The 19,946-nt window shown below is 35.5% G+C and overlaps 2 protein-coding genes across 8 annotated transcripts in view; one reads left to right on the forward strand and one right to left on the reverse strand.

Moving 5' to 3' along the window:
• Positions 1 to 17,292, reverse strand: part of LOC110464549 (NAD kinase-like) — a 75,404-nt gene extending 58,112 nt beyond the window's left edge. The window contains exons 1-3 of one of the 3 annotated variants that reach the window (XM_021519815.1): positions 17,023 to 17,292; positions 10,983 to 11,006; positions 6,226 to 6,312 (exon numbers count right to left, since the gene is read on the reverse strand). In XM_021519815.1, the coding sequence (XP_021375490.1) occupies positions 6,226 to 6,312; positions 10,983 to 11,006; positions 17,023 to 17,195 (284 nt within the window). In that variant the 5' untranslated portion in view covers positions 17,196 to 17,292. Of the gene's footprint in view, positions 1 to 6,225; positions 6,313 to 10,982; positions 11,007 to 14,176; positions 14,223 to 17,022 lie in introns of those variants that run through there. The other 2 variants (XM_021519816.1, XM_021519817.1) reach the window with 2 other exon arrangements.
• The window catches only part of LOC110464547 (espin-like), a 93,827-nt gene that overhangs the window by 10,634 nt on the left and 63,247 nt on the right, over positions 1 to 19,946 (forward strand). For 2 of the 5 annotated variants that reach the window (XM_021519810.1, XM_021519809.1), the window contains exons 1-2: positions 17,783 to 18,363; positions 18,753 to 18,936. In XM_021519810.1, the coding sequence (XP_021375485.1) occupies positions 17,882 to 18,363; positions 18,753 to 18,936 (666 nt within the window). In that variant the 5' untranslated portion in view covers positions 17,783 to 17,881. Of the gene's footprint in view, positions 1 to 17,467; positions 17,515 to 17,547; positions 17,609 to 17,782; positions 18,364 to 18,752; positions 18,937 to 19,946 lie in introns of those variants that run through there. The other 3 variants (XM_021519808.1, XM_021519807.1, XM_021519806.1) reach the window with 3 other exon arrangements.

Raw genomic sequence — 19,946 nt, forward strand, 5'->3', positions numbered from 1 at the left:
GTGTCTGAATACCAGTACATAGGCCCTGAAACACAACACACTATGGTCTTTGTTATATTTTGAAATTAAAGTGACTTTAATATAACAGTGTCATTTGAAACCCTACAAAATACTGACTGTTTTCATATGTAAAATGTTATTTTATCTGACGTAGCTTTTTCTGCTAACAATGTCGCAATTTAAAAGTGTTGGTGCTCTTTAGTATATCAATGCAGTGTAACTGAAGTTTCATAGAACATCAAATTCATGTACAGAAAATAGCTGGGGTCTCCAGTACCGAAATATATCTGATTGTTTTCAAAAGCATGTGTTTGAAATATCTGCGTACCTGAACCGACCACACATGAGTATAAGTTAACTGTATGTATATGCATAAAGCAAAACTGTGCTGAAATATTTACAAGTATTTTTATAAGTTTGTGTAAGTTTTCCCTCTGTAGACACTATCGCACTTAAAATTGTGTCCATAAATTTAGAGTATGACAATAAAATTTCAATTTGATCCCAAGGGGGGGGGGGGGGGGGGGGGGTGTTTTTCCTGTTTCTTTACCCTTGAACGTTCCATTAAACAGCAATATGTGTGAAGATAATTTGTCACATAAACTCAATTATACACTTTTAGCTCATTGTAAATAAAACTGGAAATTACGGGTATATCAACTTTCCCATATATATATACACTGTACCTATAGAAATGACATACTTTTCAATGTCGGTAACATCAATGAGAAAACATGCTTTTAAGTTCATCATGACTAAGGCGACAATAAAAAAAGGGCCTTCTTCAAAAAGCCTTGTCATATGAAAAAGTATGCTTTTAAATATATAATTGCAAAATGATAAAATTGGAGAATTTCAATAGTATTTCAACATTACAGTTATTTTCAAATACCGTATGTGTTCTAATAAGAGCACCTAGCTGTTGTTATCGGACAACTCATAATCAAATTTCTTGTTTTGAAATTTCAGATACTCTATGAAAATAACTGCTTAATTAAACGATCTTTAATTCCAAAGCATAAACAAATATCAATGTGAATAGGATAAGATGGCATTAGTGCAGTACGATTTTGTTAACATGTAGTCACCTGTACTTAACACTTGGTTAAGGGTCCCTGTCACACTGCACTGGATAGAAGTGTAGCACAGCTGAGCTAGGACACTTAATCTGTTGACCAGCTAGCTCAATAGGTATAGTATAACAATCTGAGTTCAGGGTTTGAGTCCTGGATCAGGATCAGGATACCCAGGGTACATACACAGTTCAATGTAATTTTCTTCTCACCAATAACAGATTTCCAAACACCCGAAAGTCACTGCATGGTCACTTAGGCTGCTTGCAAAATGGGGTTTTCAACAAAAGTTACAAATGGTTTGTTTAAGACAAACACTCAATGCAAGGACCCACAATATATTTTAAAAAGGATGGCTGATGAGATTAAATGAGAGTCAGTTCCAGAAAAATGATTCGAGGAAGGTCAGCAATAACCATGTCCACCTATCCCTCCCCTCATGACATTTACGGTAGATTTGGTATTAGGGTCATTAAAATAAATATTGGCAAGCTGCCTGATGTACATGATGGTACATATATATATTACAGTAAACCTGTTTGTGTGAGGATGTGACTCCCTGCCTAGTAGAGGCTAGCTGTTACACATGAATAACATCAGTGAAATATTGATACATGATACGGACGTATAATAAACAAAGTCACAAGATAAAAGTTATGATTTCAAACTTGAAAAGTAACATCAATATACATGAATACTGGGCTGTTACATGATGACAAACAAGATTTTGATCACACCGCCGATGTGCACCAGCATCTTTTCTTTTCTTAATTCTATGATCAATTTTTTATCTAATAGAGTACATGTAATTGTTTGCCTATCTTTATGTACAGAACAATGACCTACAGTACATGTATAATATCTGAAAAGTTGTCACAGGGCAGAAAATTGAACAGGTAAGAATGACTCAGAAATCTTATAGACCTGTATTTTCAACTGCTGATCAAGCTACATAGTACCTCATCACCGGTGATTGTACCAGTCCGGGCTACATAGTACCTAGTCACCGGTGATTGTACCAGTCCGAGCTACATAGTACCTAGTCACCGGTGATTGTACCAGTCACAGTCCTGCAGGGTTGCCAACTCCCACGGCGTGAGACAAAATCTCACGCATTCGTCACGCTGACACGACCTACTCCCGCATAATCATGTCTTACGCCACGTGAGCCATAAATCTCACGCATTCGAAAATATTCTCCCTCTATCCCACGCGAAGCCATAAATCGGCAATTTTTAGCTTGGGGCGTACAAAGGGGAATAACTCTTATTGCAACGTTGTGCTTTGGAAGTGAGCTGACGCGAGGTGTCGCTATACATCCGGTGGATACGAATGTAACTATATCGTAAGGTGAGTTGTTTTCACAATCGTCTGCTGGATAACTGAACTACTCGGTAGTGAAGCGGACATAAAACCTATCAATCAATCAATCAAGTTGTTTTCACTCGTAAACTTAATATTCAACGTACCTATCGTACAGAAAAAGAAAGTTTTACTAATAATATCGTCGTGTATTAGGTGATTGTTTTTAGGCCGGGCCTTCACAAATATTAAGAGAAAACGATTATTGAATCACGATCAGACAGTCGCTAATGGCTGATGAAAAGTTCATAGTTATTTTTTGCAGTAAAGTGGCGTATATGATTTAACACACCAGAGACTTGTAGTAATAAACAATTTTAATCTGATGCGATGAAAAAATAACGAGTTTCGGGAAGTGCTTTGCCATGTTGGATAGACATACGTCACATAGTACGTAGGTAGTCCAATACATAATCATGCAACAGATCGGATTGCAAACATGGTATAAATGCTAAGGGTCTAACTGTTATTTGTTGCTTAGAATAGTAGCCAGAAGTAATTGTAAAATATTTTTCCACTGTCAAATTATCATATTTTTATGTTATGAACTTTTTCATGTTACTATGGTAAAGTTATAACTTTTGATATGAATTGTTATTTTTTAAACAGGTCATGGAAATACAGAAAAAAAGACTGGTACCTGTTCTAGCCAAGGGCAGAATCGCTACAAGAAAGGCCTTTGATTATATAATGTGTTGCATTTCTGATGTCAGTTTTTTTTGTGTAATAAATAAAAATCTTTTATATATCTGCAAAAAATGTTTTGTTTTATTTTCCTACAAAGATCTTGAAGTGAAAATATCAACAATGCAGATGTTATAGTAGTCAGAGAAAGCCAGGATTTGTTCGATACATTTGTAAATGTTATCTTAACACCCAAAACGACGTTACGCCGCGACGCCGTCAAAAGTCTCACACATTGTAAAACCCAGTGGAGGGAGATCTCCCACACTGGACTCCTAAGAGGTTGGCAACCCTGGTCCTGCACTCACTGTGTACAAGTGTTGGTATATAGTATTTTATACAAAATTTTAATATTTTGTAACCTTTGATTTATAATCAAATTTCACTGTTCCTATGCTACAACATTCCACTGGCTAAACAATACATATATAAATGTGTAACATTATATGTCAACGCATCAAAAAGATGTCTTAATTAAACATTTTTAATTGATAATTTCATAATTTTTCACATTTGTTCATTTTCATCAACTTTAAAAAACAGGAATTCCACGGAAGTGAATGTGTCGCCTGCGCAGGAAGCTGGGAGATTACGAAGAAATAGATACACTTTTCATTTCAAGAAATTATGTTAAAAGTAGGCAATAATCATAGATTATGTTTTTGGATGGCATCATTTTGTTATATAATCTGTTATTCTGGGAAGAATTTAAGGAACTTGCTATGGATACTCATTGTCTCAATTCCAAGTTTAATTTGTATGATTTGTCGGATGGTTTCCCATAAATAAATGAATAAACTTGTGGATTATGATGTTAAACAGCTAGTGTTGTCAATAACATTTGGAGTAAGACGGCATTTCAGAGGTATACACGGTGGGTCAAGTGGTAGATCGAAGCCGTCCAGTATACAGTTTTAGTGAAGTTTCTATTTATAGTAACAGTGACCTTGACCTTTGACCTTCGGACCTGAAAAGCAATCCCAAGCAAGCACTTTTGGTAAGGAAGCACTGCATGAAGTTTGAGTTTGATCGGCCCAAGGAAACTCAAGTTATCGCACGAAAACAGATTTTCTATTTATAGTAACAGTGACCTTGACCTTTGACCTTCGGACCTGAAAAGCAATCCCAAGCAAGCACTTTTGGTAAGGAAGCACTGCATGAAGTTTGAGTTTGATCGGCCCAAGGAAACTCAAGTTATCGCACGAAAACAGATTTTCTATTTATAGTAACAGTGACCTTGACCTTTGACCTTCGGACCTGAAAAGCAATCTCAAGCAAGCACTTTTGGTAAGGAAGCACTGCATGAAGTTTGAGTTTCATCGGCCCAAGGAAACTCAAGTTATCGCACGAAAACCTCTGTTCGGTCGCCGACGCAGACGCCAACAAAGCAATATACCTATGCGTCACCAGCTTTTCGCAGGCGACACAAAAATCAAGTATAAAATAAGTCTTTTTAATTTGCGAGACTGATCCTGGCTGGAAGTTCCATATTTGACATATGCGCCGCGCACCCCTTATAAATCCCCTTGTAGCGGGGCACCCCTTATAAATCCCCTTGTAGCGGCGCACCCCTTATAAATCCCCTTGTAGCTGAGCACCCCTTATAAATCCCCTTGTTGCGGCGCACCCCTTATAAATCCCCTTGTAGCGGCACACCCCTTATAAATCCCCTTTTAGCGGCGCACCCCTTATAAATCCCCTTGTAGCGGTGCACCCTTTATAAATCCCCTTGTAGCGGCACACCCCTTATAAATCCCCTTGTAGCGGCGCACCCCTTATAAATCCCCTTGTAGCGGCGCGTCCCTTATATATCCCCTTGTAGCGGTGCACCCCTTATAAATCCCCTTGTAGCGGTGCACCCCTTATAAATCCCCTTGTAATTGATTTACTGTCTTGGAAAAGAGTGTGTTATAGCATTTTTTTTGAGAATTTTACTGTCACTCTAATTTTTCAAAATTTTGAGTGCCGAGGACGCTTATTATGTCAAACATGGTATGACATGTTTATGACCAGAATATGATCAGTGTTAATGTCATTGAATTGCATGCCAGCAAGATCTGGTTAAACCTCATCTAATCCTGTGTTCAGTCACATCATATACAGTGCACTGTTATCACTACTCTAGTGGAAAGCACTGTAATAGCCCCACCACAACGTTAACATAGCTTTGATGTATGTAACATGTGGACTTTCATCAACTGTGACATCAAAATGACAATATCATGATGTTCATGTCATGGCAAGGGCAGAGAAATTGTTTGTTCCACTGTCGTTTGACATGCTTTGTTTGGCATGTGAAATTAAGAATGTTTAATTCTCATTTTTCTTGATTTTATGTATACTGGAAACTCTCGGCCAGTCAAACTAAAGTCCAATGCTGATCAAATCTGTATTCATCCAGTGCAAGTTTTGCCCTTCATATTCGATCGCTATGTTTACTAATGTTCACTCTAGTGATAAATTCACCCTCTTAACAAAGAGCAAAATTGTGCGTAAGTTGAACTGCAGCAAAAATGTCCCAGTATACAGTTAGGTTCTGACAGTAGATTGGTTTGGGTCTGACAGTAGATTGGTTTGGGTCAGACAGTAGATTGGTTTGGGTCTGACAGTAGATTGGTTTGGGTCTGACAGTAGATTGGTTTGGGTCGGAGTAGATTGGTTTTGGTCTGACAGTAGATTGGTTTTGGTCTGACAGTAGATTGGTTTGGGTCGGACAGTAGATTGGTTTGGGTCTGACAGTAGATTGGTTTGGGTCATACAGTAGATTGGTTTGGGTCGGAGTAGATTGGTTTGGGTCGGACAGTAGATTGGTTTGGGTCAGACAGTAGATTGGTTTGGGTCTGAAAGTAGATTGGTTTGGGTCGGACAGTAGATTGGTTTGGGTCGGACAGTAGATAGTAGGTGGGTATACCGTAAATATTCGCGTTTTGTGTGCACTCGTGTCTAGTGCACAGGTACTTTTTGCGCGGAAAAAAAATGAAACAAAAATGTTGCATATAGTGTGCACCCCTTTCTTTATTTTTTTTATCATTTCCCCCTAAAAAAGTGTGCACTATATGCGAATATTTACAGCACATGTTAAGATACAAAATGTCTCTTTACTTACAGTACGCAGCCTTCCCTGCTCTCTAGGATGCATCCCTTTGGGCCAAACTTACAGTTCGGGCTAACACCATACAGGGACTTTGTCCTCCTGAAATGTCAAAATAACATATTCATTATAAAGATCTGTCATCCCTTTCTATAATTATATAAACACATCTTATAATAAAACTTATATCAATATGTTAAAATAATGCTTTGGTATACACCTCTTGAAATATACAAGAGGCCCAATAGGCCTGCATCGCTCAGCTGGTATTATTCTCATACTTGTAATCTTAAAAGTGGACTAAAATACAGCTACAGGCAGAATATCAGTGTTTGATTCATAAAAACCTATTAAAAGATTTAAACATATGACGCCTGTGACCTTGAATGTCGAACAGGGGCATTAGGTTGAAAGTGGGTCAAGGTCAATCATTTGAACAAACATGGTAGTCCTTCATCCCAGCATGCTACAGGCCCAACTTTAGTACCCTAGGCTTTTTGGTTATTGAGAAGAAGTTGTTTGAAGATTTTAAGACATTTGACCCCTGTGACCTTGAAAATAGGTCAAGATCATTCATCCGGACAAACTTGGCAGTCTTTCATCCCGGTATGCTACAGGCCAAATATCAGTACCCCTGACCTTTAGGTTATTGAGAAGGAGTCGTTTGAAGATTTTTAAAACATTTGACCCCTGTGACCTTGAAAGTGGTTCAAGGTCATTTATTTGAACAAAATTGGTAGCCCTTCATCCTAGCATGCTACAGGCCCAATATAAGTACCCTGGGCCTTTTGGTTATTGAGAAGAAGTCGTTTGAAGATTTTAAGACATTTGACCCCTGTGACCTTGAAAGTGAGTCAATGTCATTCATTTGAACAAAGTTGGTAGTCCTTCATCCCAGCATGCTACAGGCCCAATATCAGTACCCTGGGCCTTTTGGTTATTGAAAAGAAGTTGTTTGAAGATTTTAACATATTTGACCCATGTGACCTTTAAAGTGGGTCAAGGTCATTCATTTGAACAAACTTGGTAGCCCTTCATCCCAGCATGCTACTGGCCCGATAGCATCACCCTTTGCTTTTTGGTTATTGAGAAGAAGTTGTTTAAAGTAAAATATTGACGCCGGGCCAGGTGAGCTAACAATACTTAGAACAATTGATCAGCCCTAGGCTATAGGTCTAACCCTAATTCTTAACACGAAATTGTAAGTACATGTTTACTGTTATATCACTGATTAGACTTGCCCCCATCTCTATGATATTGAATCATCCAAAAAAAAAAACTCTAATAATTTCGATCACTTGGATGTTCTCAAACTAGGGGGAGATAACTGGTTAGGAAATACTCATAAAAACTGGTAGCCAGTCCAAACACTGATATATATTTCTCTACTGATAATTTTGTGGTAAACAAGAAAGGGATGGATGATGACCTGACCAGATACCATCCCCTGGTCGAAACAGGAAACAACAGGAAATGAGTTTAACATTTGATAACTTTAATCAGCCCTCTAACAGACAGGAAACTGTCCTTACGTTATCCTTGAGGTGTTAATCACATCTGATTAGCTATATCACATAAAGGCCATAGAAATAATAATGAAAAATCTGAAACAATGAAAAATCCTGTGGAAATTGTGCTGTTCTGAAAATAGTACTCTCACAGAATGTTTCCTGGTAATGACACATGATCAGGAGATTAAATTTACTGTCACTTGACAAAGTAAAAAATTTAATAACTATTGATTATAGACATTTATTGAGGTGAATATGTATATGGAACTGAGAAAGTGATATTGACACAAGATGCTAATTTCACTTGTTCAGGTCCATATAACCACATATTCACCAAAATATAAGTCTTTACATGTAATTGTATTGTTATATCATATTTCTTACTAAATAATGTTTTGATAATCAAGCAAGTTAGAACATATGGAAAATTGTACATAGAAAAGTACTGCATTTTGCAGAGAGTATGGTGACATTACAATTGAAATGATTTAATATAGTGAATACTAACCCGCTGTTTCTTAAAATAGTAACACAGAGCCAACATCACAAATTACCGACCTACACATGATTATGATCTAACCAATTAGGATGTAAGAAAATGTGTCATCTAATATAAAAAATTAATACCATTTAACGAAGATAAACAATTACAGGCACTACATATACAACAATAACAAATACAGTGGTGGAGAATTACTAACAAGTTTGACAAAAGGCGGGTCTATACTGCTAAGCGGGTCTGACATTGTACATGTGAGGCACTGCACTGGCATTTGTTTAACAAACACAGGTCAGGGTGGTAATATCATAAAGAGCAGGACATTATGCATGTTTTCAAAATTAAAGCAGGGCACAGTACTCTGCTGTTGGAGCAATGGAAATGTTATCAAATGACAATTATATGTTGTTATCAAATGACAATTATGTGTTGTTATCAAATGACAATTATGTGTGGTAATCAAATGACAATTATGTGTAACTTTAAATGCTTGCATCAGAAAGCATTTTTACAATAAGAGGCTCATGGGCCTTAACGGTCACCTGAGTTGTGATATATTTATAAAAAGAGTTGATTTTTGTTTTTAAAACATGAACAGAAACACTATTCAAAGAGACAAAAAACAATAAAACCACCTTATTCAATATCTAGCATACAGATTTAAGACTGAAAAGTATTTGAAACTAGCACCTTTGACTCTAGACAAGGAAAATGAAGAAATTTTATCACACTGACCCCTTTGGGCCCCGTCCTACAGCCCTTAGGGGTAGGGCTGGCTCAAAATCTTCAAAGTATCAAACTGTCAACTCAGGGTTATAATTCCAATCAAGTTATCAACAAGTTGACCCCACCCATCAGCCCCTGGGGGTCAGTCAGGGCTGATATGTGCATACCATCAAACTGCTATCCAATACTGATAATGCTAACTCAAATTGAATTACTTTCAATGGATTTAAACAAATGTTGGTCCAAAATGTGATTTCCCTATATAAACGATAGTAAAGTTGCCCCCCCTCCCCAGGGGGAAACATGAGACCCCAGGGTCAAGAAATTCACAATTTTGGTAAAACACCTTAAGACCCTTCCATCTATGAAGAGTATTTGATTCTACCATATCTGGATCTTGAGAAGATTTTTGAAATTTAAGTCAATTTGATCCTTTTTGGCCCCACTCCTCAGGCCCCTGGGGGCTGGGGACCATATAATTCACAATTTTGGTTGACCTGTGGCTATGGGAGGTTTCTGCGAAATTTCATTGAAATTGGTTCAGGGGTTTTGGATGAGAAGTCGAAAATGTAAATTGTTTACGCACGCACGACGGACAAAAGGCGATCACAATAGGTCACTTGAGACTTTAATTGTCTCAGGTGACCTAATAAAATGTACATAGTGTTATTCATAAAGAATGTCAACTGACACCATATTTACTTACCTGAACCACCAAGGGGATTTGGTTACATTAAATATGGCAGAGTATTACAAACAATTTGATCCCATATCGCTGGGCAAATTATAATTAGGTAACAAGAAAACAAAGGGCTATAACTCTGTAATAGTGGGGCACGATACATGATACAAGCAACTTTATTTTTGTCGCATATATATATATATAACATGAAAAATTACCTTCTGAAGAGCTATTCTTGCGACAGAAATTATGAGACCCCATTTCAGTAAGCGATACTCAGCAATCTCTATAAGTATGTTCACTGACAAAAGTGTTCCCTTCAGCCAGCTCAGGTACAGTAGCAATACTCACAGTGTGGGCAGGGACAAAACAGATTTTTTTAAATTTTATATGTATATAATTAGGACTTTTCGCTTTGGATTTTGATCAGAATATTTAATGAGAATGATTGAATACAGGAAATGGTATAGTGTTTAAATGGATATACAACATTATCCTAATATTACATATTTACATGTACTTCAGGTGTCAGGTGCATTGCCAGGTAGAAATAAACCTTATTTACCTATAAACCTATTACATATTGTGAACATGTTAGATACAAGCTTTATGTCTCAACTTATTAAATAAACATGAAAACATATCACAATATACATCAAAACACACAGAAAATTTTGCTCATTCCAAATTGTTACAATGTACATTTATTTCAATTGATCTGTGTCTATATCTTACTGATAAATTTTACTATATCACCACACTCTATCATTGACCATGCACATGCAAATAACACTTCTCAATGAAAGAGCTCAAAACTGTGCTACTGAGTATTGCAGCTGTTTGATTCCTTACAAAGACTGATTTATGAATTAGAATTGGACTTCTTTACCCTGTTAATTCAACCAATTTGCTTTTCAAAAGCAAAATATAAGGAATAAATTTAATCGGTCTATCAACAGGAAATTTGAAACTTAATTAGTAACTGTTTGAATGTTTAAAATGATAGAAGAATGCAAGGTAAAATATGGCTTTCGTCACTTAAAGATGTTATGGAACCAAGAATGGCCAAGAGTAATTACAATCTCTAGAAATAATTCAAAAGAAGTTTGACAGTAACCCTAATTTACGCTACTTTAATGGTTATGAGAAACACAGTTAAAGGCATTACAAGGTAACAGTAGCAAGCACACGAACCATGTGATCGCATCTACTGAAATACAAAGGGACGAAACTCACACTATACATTTGTACATACATATATACTACAGACATGAAGAGGGGTGCTTTGGACTTGTGACACAATACAAAACCTATGGAGATTCTAACTACAACAGTTACACAGAATCCACATTACCTCCTGCCGAGTTCATCACGCTGGCTTTATTAGAGAGAAAACAAATAGCATGATATTAGTTGTGCACAGTAAACATTAAATGGAAAGTCAGTGAAACAAGAGACCCTTTCGGCCTTAAAATGGTCGCATGAGAAAAATAGGACACGTTGAAAGTGCATTAGGAACAAGAGTCCTTAAAAAGATATTAAGTTAGCTGGATATTGCGCTACCAATGTCATTGATTTTTGGCTGGGTTCATGGCATGAGTGTATACAATCTACAACCTTAAATTAAAGGGTTTGTAAAAATATAGGTTTGAAATAACATTTGTGGTGGCCCTCTTAATTAAGATGTTCACTTCATAGGATTTTTTGAAATAATTCCAAAAGTCACAAATATCTATTAAGTTTTATGTTTAACGAACCATCCATTGGCCTTTACAATCATTCCAGGAAAAATGAAACTAGGAAGTAGAAAAACTCAAGAGTAAAAGATGACAGAAGGTAATAGGTCACATGTTTGATCTAAAATTGAGGTAAACCAGAGTTGTTCGTTTATGGTGTTGATCAACTGTTTTTGAATGGAATTGGCAAACATATGACATTTGACAGAAGATTTTGATATTGTGACCTTCAAAGATGGCCAAGGTAATTATTTGAATAATCTTGCATTGCTAGACCACTTCAGCAACGTTAACCTACAGGCCAAATATTACGCCTGACCTAGCTACAGGCCAAATATTACGCCTAACCTTCAGGCCAAATATTACGCCTGACCTACAGGCCAAATATTACGCCTGACCTACAGGCCAAATATTACGCCCGACTTACTTTAATGAATCTACAGATGAGCTGGTCACTTGAATAAATGTGATAGCAACTAATCCTAGCATGATGTCAGCAGAGTATTACTCTACTAGCTAGCTAGTGAGCATTAGAAAGCATCATTTGAGGTTTTTGACATGATGTTTGACTCCTTAACATCATAATTAGTTGACTCCTTTGACCTGTATGGTGGTAATATGGGTAAAGATAATTCACTTGACAAATCTTGGGTTTCCCTACCCCAATCTACATTATGAGTATATCAAGACTTTAGATCTTGTTAAAAATGGAAGAACTTGGACGAGGTTAGATGGTGAAGTGGAAAAGTGAAACATATTTACATTTAATAGTTTCTCATTTGTGACCATCAATAAACTGGTTTTGCTAAGTGTACCTACGGTATCTTTCCCAGAATCCCATACTTTTCTAGTTCAAAGAAAATGTAGGCAATAAAATAAGACTTTCATAATCACCAACCCTTCAAGCACTAAAAAATATATAAGTAAAATTATGTATTGCGAAATTGAACAGTGCACTCTTCACAAAAAAGGAGACATGTCAATTTCTATCACTTCTACAAATGAAAGACACACTTACCCTATGGGAACATTCCTGTTGGATACATATGTCTTACATATAACAACACTTGGTAATATCCAGTAAGGAAATACATTTCTTTATAATTAATTACATGTATAGGAGTTAGACGTTGTTTGTCTTACGTCTGGCAGTAAAAATCTTTATTTTTAATGACCATTATATTATCAATGTGCAAATATCCTATTTTAGAAATATTGATTCCACGAAATGTGATCCATACAAATTTGTCCCTGTATATAACCCACAATGAAGTTAAATGCTTTTACATTATGCAATATATCTTCTGCCTTTTTGAATTTGTTTTTGGTTAATTTGTATGTTATGCAGGAATTTTATTACAATGTAGGTGTCAAATTGGACAAAAATCCTGATAAAATGTGTCAATCCTTGTGCCGATGCATGCTATATGGGGATTTGAACAGGATATCGATCTTGGTGAGCCATAATGGTTCTTACCGCAAATCAAAAGCATCTAGTTGATTTTTGATATCATTTTTAGTATGATATAAAGACTCATTATATTATTCTTTGAAAGTTATTCAAATTAAATTTGTTTCATTCCTGGAAATAAATTCTGGAAACCTATAAAAGTGTGAACCAGGAAACTGTAAACTGGTAAAATCATATTTGCCAATTATTAATTCTGCATTTATTTTGCACATTGAAACACAATGTTATAAGTTAGCTGTGTATTATTATTTACTTTCAAGATAATTCCTTGTCATAATTTATAGTGGGCAAAGGGTGACAGGATGGATGAACAGACATACAATGAAGAGGATATTGTGGTATTGTAAATAGTACACACTGACCATGTTAATTGTATTTTCAGCTGGCTGATAGTGATATATTTATATATATATTAATTTGGACAAAATCCTGATCACTCCACCAGCCTTCGGTGTGATTAAAAGAAATACGAGAAAGATTGGAGTGCATTAAGTGGCAAAAGCCCTATATATTGTACAAAAATGGAATGAACAGAAGGAAACCATGACTAAAATTGGTTACAGTAGGCCCACCATCTGATGACATGGAACAGCTTAAAATCATGAACTTGAAACACAAATCCTTGTGTTAAAGCAGTATAGTTATAAGGACAAGAAAAACACCCAAGTAACTTGATATATGCATTTGAGTACACCCATATACCTTTTACACAACAGATTATTCTATTTTTTAAATATCATTACAATTATAGTTAACGTTGCTGTTGCAGTAATAAATCTGCAGGAGACCTGTATTTATAGAATTTTGGTGTGACTCATAGATTTACTGGGAATATTGAAATTCAACATGGTGGAACACAGTATAGTTTTTAACGAAACAGTGGAAAATTAAAGGACCTATAAAAACCAATGATAGATTGATCATTTCTGTTGTGAAAAATTATTCCAAAGAATGAGTGTCAAGTTTAATGAGGTAAATAACTGTACTGCAAAATATTTGTAACCAACCCTTTTAATTACTGACTTTAAATGACGGTTGTATCTGTAAACAAGGGACAAAATAAGCAATTATTTACCCGTGATCTGACTTCAGGACATATACCCTTGGACTTAATAGCATATACAGGTCAAATACGGTAAAAGTATCAGAAAATACATAAAATGGACAAATGTTACTGCAATAATAATTTAAACTTCTATGAAACATCAGATACATACTAAAATAGACCATAAATAGTTTTATTTGTACAAACATAAAATTATTCTATCATTACATGTAACTACATATTATATTTAGATTGCCTGATTTATTTTTCTTATGTCAAATAAAAGAAGTACTTACAAAGAAGAAGCATCCATGGCTATAAGCTACCAACAAGACTGTATCATATGCTGACAGATTTGAAAAGACCATATGGTGCTATCTAGGCTCTAATTATGTAACGTCAATTTAAACGATCAGGGTCTTTGATGTGAAATGACATTTAGGAGACCTACATTAAACTACAGTTGTAGATTTGTGTTCCCTGTGTTAGATCAATACAATTTAATAGGTATGAAATTGTCATGGCAAATCACCTTTCAGCTTACTACATTACACATAGCTATACAAACAGCTTAAGGGTGTATGCTACATTTACATATGATTTGTGTTTGAGTTATCTCCCTTAAAATACTATGTTATCTAATTTTCATTGCTTAAGTGTTATCAAAACATGCATTCCATTAGGTTTTTCAAATTGTAATTACCGGTACCTAATTAATCAAGCCAAGACTACTTTTGATAAAAATATATTTTAATGGTTTAAAAATTCTAAAATTATACTAGCATGAAACTATTTTATAATGTAAAATTAAATAAATATTGTTAATCCTGTTCAAATTTAAACAGGATTAACAACTTTTATTTAATTTTGTTCGAACAGACCGGAGGTTTATCATAGTATGGAACAATAAAGGAAGTCTAACATGTTTTTATATTAGAATGGGGCCAGCAATGTTTTAATATAAACTTGTACAGAACGGTTTTAAACTATTACTAGTATGACACTTTTTTTTATATATTAGTATGGAGCTGTTAAATATAAGTAAGAACCTTTTTCTATAAGTATGAAATTGTTAATATTTGTACTGAATTGATTTAGATTAGTATGGAATTTTTATAAATCAATATGGAAAAGTTTATATTATATTTTTGAAAAGAATTTCATGTCACCTAACTTAGCAAAGAGTGATTTAGCATGTTCAAAATGAATGACCTTTAAATTAGATCGTTTCCTTTCTTTAAGAATAAACACACATAAACAAAGTAACATATTTAACAACATATTAATTTTTATCATTCTTTAACTTCTACAGCTGTGTTATTTTTAATGAAGTTGTTGAACCATGCAATTCAAAAGGGTATACATGTACCTATTCCAAACATTGATAAAAAAGGCCAAGTGATTGATCAGTTTTATATGCGATTTTAACAATCTAAAGTTAAAAAAACTTCTTCTGCATGATCTTTTGTGGTTTTGTGATGTGGCATACATAAAAATATGTTGATAAGATTAAAAGGGGAGACCTAAGTCCTGTCGCTTGTCACTTCTATATAATTCATTTTTCTTAATTTCCAAGAAAATGCTAAGTGTTACAGGTGCCAGTTTTGTTCACAATGTTAGCAGACAGAATTTCGGTTCAATCCCCAGTGGTGGTGGAAAAAGAAAAAAGAGAGTGATGTTTAATAGGGTTATAGTTGTTAATCCCTCTGATGGCATGGTGGTTCCCCCCCCCCCCCCCTTGGTTTTCCTCCACCACAAAAACATTATTTGTTCTCTTATAGGCGTCGTAATAAATGCTCTTCAGAGCTTATGTTTTTTGTTTACAATTGTACAGGACCTCAAATAAAGTGGTTTATTATTAATACAAAAAGCAGGCCGGGTTCAACTCCGGACACTTCGTACTCTAGATGGACGCTCTAAAATAGATCCATGTGAGACATGTGTGTGAATTAAAGTGACGTTTTGTTTCTAAAATATCTGTTTGAAGAGCGACTCTGGCGCGGGTCGCCTTAGTCCGCTAAAACTGACCATAATCGCAGGCTCAAAAATTCTGATCGGTCGCCTGTTTATGGTCAGCTATCGACTGCTCTTTAAAATGCGGGGATTGTCGTCGAAATCTGGCGACAGCGATTGTGAGAGTTATACATGTTTGTCAGAGAAAATAATCATACCTTTATTTCAGTTGATTCATTTCTCACTCACTTGACTAGATGTCATGTCCGTACTCGATACAATATGGACTCTACATCGTTTTTATTAAAATGAAGTGCTTTCGACTGCTCACATCGACAGCCATCTTGCATACATCAATATGTAATGGCCAATCAGAATTACTTCTGTCAAATCGACTTGTTGACAACAAAAACATGTGTACCAGTTTACCTTTTCCTCGCAATCGAGTTGTTTTCGTAATATAATGCTGACAAATGCTAGGAATATCAGAGTAATTTTGTTATTACTAATTATTGTGATAAATAAATATCAATCAAACGAGCTTATTAGTTTGTGTCTGCTAAAAGATCACTGCGTAACCAATGTTTACATTTGATCAAATTAACCGGAAGTAATTTTGATTGGCTAGTGCGCGCTATTGTCGAAGGCAAGATGGCTGTCGATGTGAGCAGTCGAAAGCACTTCATTTTAATAAAACGATGTAGAGTCCATATTGTATCGAGTACGGACATGACATCTAGTCAAGTGAGTGAGAAATGAATCAACTGAAATAAAGGTATGATTATTTTCTCTGACAAACATGTATAACTCTCACAATCGCTGTCGCCAGATTTCGACGACAATCCCCACATTTTAAAGAGCGGTCGATAGCTGACCATAAACAGGCGATTGATCAGAATTTTTGAGCCTGCGAGTATGGTCAGTTTTAGCGGACTAGGGTCGCCTATGTCCCACATATTATAGAGGGCCAGAGTTCTGATGTTAATCGACGACCGACCGATATAAAAAAGTCGATAAAACGGCAGAATGATTCGGACTAATAATTTACTGTGAAAAGAAAAGAAAAGTAAGAAAAGAAAATTATACAGAAAGAATAAATAAGTAAAATATAACCAGTAATCATTAGCACCAAAATAGAAAACAGGGGGAAATCTTATAAAAATGAGTTATAAACTGAAATACTAATCACCTGTTCCTTTGCAGACCGCGCGGTCGCCGTTTCAAAGATTCTGATGCTGTATCATCGGAATCATCATTTCCGTTTTCCAAACTTAACTTTGGTAACTGTTCATCTAATTTGAATTCGACAGAGAAGGATTCTTCACTTTTAGTGGTATTTTTCTTTTGTGTCTGGTCCGCCATGTGTAACGTATATTTGTAGTTGCCTACAACCTTAGGTAGCTACAAGTAGGCCTATCTTAACTCTAGTGCATCAAACATTCCGTAGTTCAACACGAGATTGTTTTCGTGTTGTCGGGGTTAATCAAACGCTTAGAGTTAGAGCAGTTTCATTTACCATGTATCTGAAATTAAAGATATGATGACAATGATATTTGGAGTGTTTAAAGACTCTTAATTTTAATGTTTAAAGCACCATGAAGTGAATAAGTTCTTTATTGAATAGAAACATGGACATTTGTGGGGAACAGGTGCTCGCTTCTAAGCGTTTTCGATACACAGAGTAAGTTGAGATAAATTACAAACTTATTGATTTCATGAAGTGAAAACGAACCATGAAATTTCGTATAATGACATATTTTAACATTATGTCTGATGTAATTTACCTATGTTTTATTACTCTAAAGTAGAATAGCTTCAGTATATATTGGGAGCTGCAGTATGCCCCCATTATACACCAAGCAACTACTAGGCCTATATATATTAGTTTCACTAAGTAAATTAATGTTCGTTTCGTTTACCAGTCATTTTGATATTTATATTGACGTTCTCACCTGTGTATTTTGTTTAGGCAGACGAAGTTTGTTTGGGAACAAGATGGGTGAGGTCTTTCAGGTAAGAAAATGAAAAGAATCAAGTAAGTGTCCAAGATGACGAACGACAGGATTTTCGAAGCTGCCAAGCAAGGGGATCTGACTTATCTACAATCGGTAATTTCAAGCTTTGACGAGAACACTTGCGATGAAAACGGAGCCAATTGTTTACATTACGCTGCAAGGGGAGGACGTCTTGATGTAGTTGAATATTTAATTAAGAAACGTAACTTCAGTGCAAAGAAAAGAACAAGAGTTGGAGCGACTGCCGCTCATGATGCCTCTGCAACAGGTAAAACAGCAGTACTACAATGGTTGTTGAAACAGACTACCTGTGTGGTGAATGATCAGGATGGCACAGGTGCAACAGTCACTCACCTTGCTGCAAGGTATGGTCATGGAAGGCTTATTGAATGGCTTATGGATGAAACTGATGCTGATGTGATGATGAAGTCTGCGAGTGGGGCTCTACCAATTCATTTTGCTGTGTCCGGAGGCAACCCAGATGTTGTAAATATAATCGTCAAGGAAACACCAAGGTAATATAATACAAAAATAAGATTTGGTTGGGTTATAATTATTCTGTCATATGTCTGGCACTAACTTTTTACATATATTTATTTGATTAAGCAAGAGACATAGAGTGATGATAAGTGTCCAGTCATTCTAGGATGAGTATAAAACTGTCAAGTTTGTTAAAATAAATAACCTTGATCCACTTTAAACGTCACTGCATCGGGTCAAATGTGTTAATTAAAAGTTCAAAACATATGTTGCTGAATGACAAAGAGGATACGGATATAATAATTAAGCTTATTAGAAGTACAATTAAAAGTTTAGATCAAATATTGTTTTGAATTGTAACTAATTAAAAGATGGAATTGTAAAAGTAATATTGAAATGTTTATTTGGTCTTTCCTAATTCCAGAACAGTCAATCTACAGATGGTGAATGGAGTGACTCCTGTGTACCTTGCCAGTCAGGAGGGACACCTCAATATTCTCAAACTTTTGGTACAGAAGGGAGGCTCCATAAAGATGAAGTCATTTGATGGAATGTCCTGTCTTCATGCAGCCACACAACTTGGCAGGATGGACTGTGTCAAATGGCTGGTAAATACTTTTCTGCTGAGTTAAAGTGTGATAATACTGATTTAGGTATCACCAAAATTCTTATGGTGTTCAAATATTAAAGCTCACCTTCCTGAACAACAATTTAGCTTATATCATGGTCCAGGGTACATCCAGCATTTAAGCTTTTACTACATGCAACTTCTTCTAAATAACCAAGAGGTAATGTTTGGTGGTAGCATGCAGGGATTAAGAGGTTTTTTTCTCCATTGGATTAACTTTCACTCATTTACTAGGTCACAGGGTTAGAATTTGTTAAAACCTGTTAGGCCTTAGCATGCAAGGGTGATCAGATACCAAGTCTGTTCAAATAAATGAACTTAATTTATATTCAATATCACAGAAGTTAAATGAGAAACATTCCGTCTGTTAATGGTGTTTTTTTTGCAGAGTTTATTTGAAATGATTGTAATGTTTCACCTAGGAGTTATACAAGGAGGCCTACTTGGACCGAGAATATAGTTGATAACTTGCTTTAAAAAAAATCATAGATATTTCTAAGTGAATACTTTTGTTATTTAAGTTGGAAAATTATCTTAAATTACAGGCACATTTAAAGCCAACTTTTCACTCATTATCTCTTTATATAAATATTTTAATTTGGTGAAGTTAGTTGTGACACAAGACAAATTAGTTTTATTTCATTTTAACTTAAATCTTTTTCAAGTTTCTGATATTAAGTGTTTTTAATAGTTCTTTGCAATTGTCATTTTATCATGTGTCTGGTTATATTTTCTGGAGTTATGCCCCTTCCATTGTAAGAATTGGATTTTGAATTCCTGTATGTGTATACAAGTACATTGTATACATAAGCGTCGCGTCTAATTACCCAATACTACCCAATACTACCCAATACCACCCAATACTACCCCATACGACCCAGTTATGAACCAAATACTTCTTTATTACTGTGAAATATCACCTTTGTAGACGTTATTTACTTCCATCTGCCATATTTTATCGGGAAATATGCGATTTGGTGCCGAAAACAT

Source organism: Mizuhopecten yessoensis, unplaced genomic scaffold (assembly GCF_002113885.1).
Source record: "Mizuhopecten yessoensis strain PY_sf001 unplaced genomic scaffold, ASM211388v2 scaffold11009, whole genome shotgun sequence".
Lineage (NCBI taxonomy): Eukaryota > Metazoa > Mollusca > Bivalvia > Pectinida > Pectinidae > Mizuhopecten > Mizuhopecten yessoensis.